The 2431-nt window shown below is 50.2% G+C and overlaps 1 protein-coding gene across 1 annotated transcript; it reads right to left on the bottom strand.

The window, feature by feature from the left end:
* Positions 1-374: 374 nt before the first annotated feature.
* LOC129495065 (olfactory receptor 13C7-like) lies at positions 375-2204 on the bottom strand. Its single transcript, XM_055302388.1, has one exon. The coding sequence runs from the start codon at positions 1382-1384 to the stop codon at positions 401-403; it is 984 nt and encodes a 327-aa protein (XP_055158363.1). The 5' UTR covers positions 1385-2204; the 3' UTR covers positions 375-400.
* Positions 2205-2431: the final 227 nt, after the last annotated feature.

Below are 2431 nucleotides of genomic sequence, written 5' to 3'. Positions count from 1 at the left end.
CTCTAGGACTTTATGACTGACTGGACGTGTGGGGCAGTGATGGTCAGGAAGGCAAATCTCCAGTGGCTCTTGGGTTGACTGTAGGATAACATGGCAGCCATTAGACTATTCACACATTTCTCAGTCTTCCTGTTCCTTCTGGACACATGATGAGTGTGCTTCACCTGCCCCTCGATGTTAGCTGTGGCATATGCTTGCATTGGCTGATGAAGTGGCGGTGGAAGTGAAGCTCAGAGAGCCAGTTCGGGCTTTGTCATGGTGACTAGCAATGGTTCAGAGGCCCAGAGGGATGAAGACAATGACTCAGAGAGACCCTAACCACCCAGTCAACAGCAAATGGATCTGCAGCAAGAGTGAGAAATAAACCCTTGTGGGTTTTAGCCACTGCAATTCAAAGTCATTACCAGCCTGCCATGCATGATAGAGTTGAAGAGCAACAGGGAAGATGGGACATCTTCCTGGAGAGCAGGTCTCCCCACAGCAGGGCTATAGCAGCAGCTTTCACTTCTGCGTTCCTCAGGCTGTAGATGATAGGGTTCAGTGAGGGTGTCACAACCCCATAGAACAATGCAATAATCTTATCCAGGTCAGGGTCCTTGGCCTTGGGCTTGAAGTACATGAAGGAGATGGTCCCATAGAAAACTACCACCACTATGATGTGGGCAGAGCAGGTGGAGAAGGCTTTGCGCCGGCCTGCAGCTGAGGGCACCCTAAGGATGGTAGCGAGGATGAAAATGTAGGACAGGAAGATGAGCAGAAGTGGGGCCAGTGTCAGGATAACTGTGGCCACCATTATTAGCAGTGCATTGAGAGAGATGTCCCCGCAGGCCAGTTTCAGCACTGCCAAGATCTCACAGAAGAAGTGGTTGATGATATTGTGGCCACAGAAGGAGACATTCCAGGTAAGAAGGGACTGCAGCAGTGAGTTGGCAAAGCCCATCCCCCAGCTCAGCACCGCCATCTGCACACATGTCTGCCTACGCATGATCTCTGGGTACCTAAGTGGCTGGCAGATGGCCACATAACGGTCGTATGCCATCACTGCCAGGAGCAGGCACTCCGTGGAGCCCAGAGCCAGGGTCAGGTACATCTGCAGGGCACAGCCAGGGAAGGAGATGGTCCTCTGCGTTTTCAGGAAGTTGACCACCATGAGAGGCACAAAGGAGGATGTGCCACAGATGTCCATCAGGGAGAGGTTGCTGAGGAAGAAGTACATGGGGCTGTGCAGACGGGGGTCCAACATGTTCAGCACTATGAGGAGGGAGTTCCCCAGCACATTCACAGAGTAGATGCCCAGGCAGAGCACAAACAGGACCATCTCGAGCTTATGGTGCTCCTGGAGCCCCAGCAAGATGTATTCGGTCACAGCCGTCTGGTTTGCCATCTCATTCTCCCTCAGTCCTGTCCGGACCACACAGGTGTCAGAGGAAGCTCTCACTGGCCTGGAAGCCCAAGCAGCCTGACCGGGGGCAGGTTATCCCTGCCTCGGTGGTTTAGTTTCATCATCTGTATAATGAGAGGGTTGGACTTCAGGCCTGCAAGCTGGCCCTCTCAGCTCTGCAGCTCTGCTGTAACTTAAGGAGACAAGGCACATAGGCACATTCTAGCCCCCTAGGCTCTTCATTGTTCTCCTCATGGTGGGGGCAGGGGAGACAAGAGAGTAGGATTCATGTTTGGCATACTCCTCTGTAATCTAAAGAGTTTTTGGCTGTTAAAGGAAGTATCTTTTCTAGGTTATAACTCCATATGGCTGAGTTTTGCACTTGGTATTTTAGATTCATTCATTTGCTGAATATGCTTTGAATACTTATTCTGTGCTAGGTCTTGTTTAGGTGCTGGGGGTACAGCAGTAAGAAAAATAAATGGACAGAAACATACCATACCACACCTATCATAAGGCTGCCCCTTCTTCCCTGAATGAGGCGATGTGAGGTCTGAAGGCCCGTGGGTAACTATGGGTGATACTTACTTGATGGTTCCTTTGGGCATTAAGGATCAGACATTCACACTCCACAGGATGTGTAAGCCTGATGTGCAGTCATTTCTCTTTAAGGAATGATAGGCCAAAAAAAATAAAAAATAAAAATAAAAAAGGAATGATAGGCCATCCATTGATTTTTTTTTCCCCTTCTCTCATCCGTTGATTTTTTTTTTTTTTAGGATTAAAAAATTATTTTAGAGAGACAGCACAAGCAGGGGGAGGGGCTGAGGGAGAGGTAGACAAGATTTCCTGCTGAGTGGGGAGCCCAACCAGGCGGTGTGTGTGTGTGTATAGCTCGATCCCAGGACTCTGAGGTCATGACCTGAGCTGAAATCAAGAGTTAGATGCTGGGATCCCTGGGTGGTGCAGCGGTTTAGTGCCTGCCTTTGGCCCAGGGTGCGATCCTGGAGACCCAGGATCAAATCCCACGTCGGGCTCCCAGTGCATGGA

The sequence above is a fragment of the Nyctereutes procyonoides genome, unplaced genomic scaffold (genome assembly GCF_905146905.1).
Source record: "Nyctereutes procyonoides isolate TBG_1078 unplaced genomic scaffold, NYPRO_anot_genome, whole genome shotgun sequence".
Lineage (NCBI taxonomy): Eukaryota > Metazoa > Chordata > Mammalia > Carnivora > Canidae > Nyctereutes > Nyctereutes procyonoides.
This window is presented reverse-complemented; position numbering and strand designations above follow the sequence as displayed.

Excerpts from the sequence above, each read along its gene's own strand:
- LOC129495065 (XM_055302388.1), bottom strand. The coding sequence starts at position 1,384 with ATGGCAAACCAGACGGCTGTGACCGAATACATCTTGCTGGGGCTCCAG.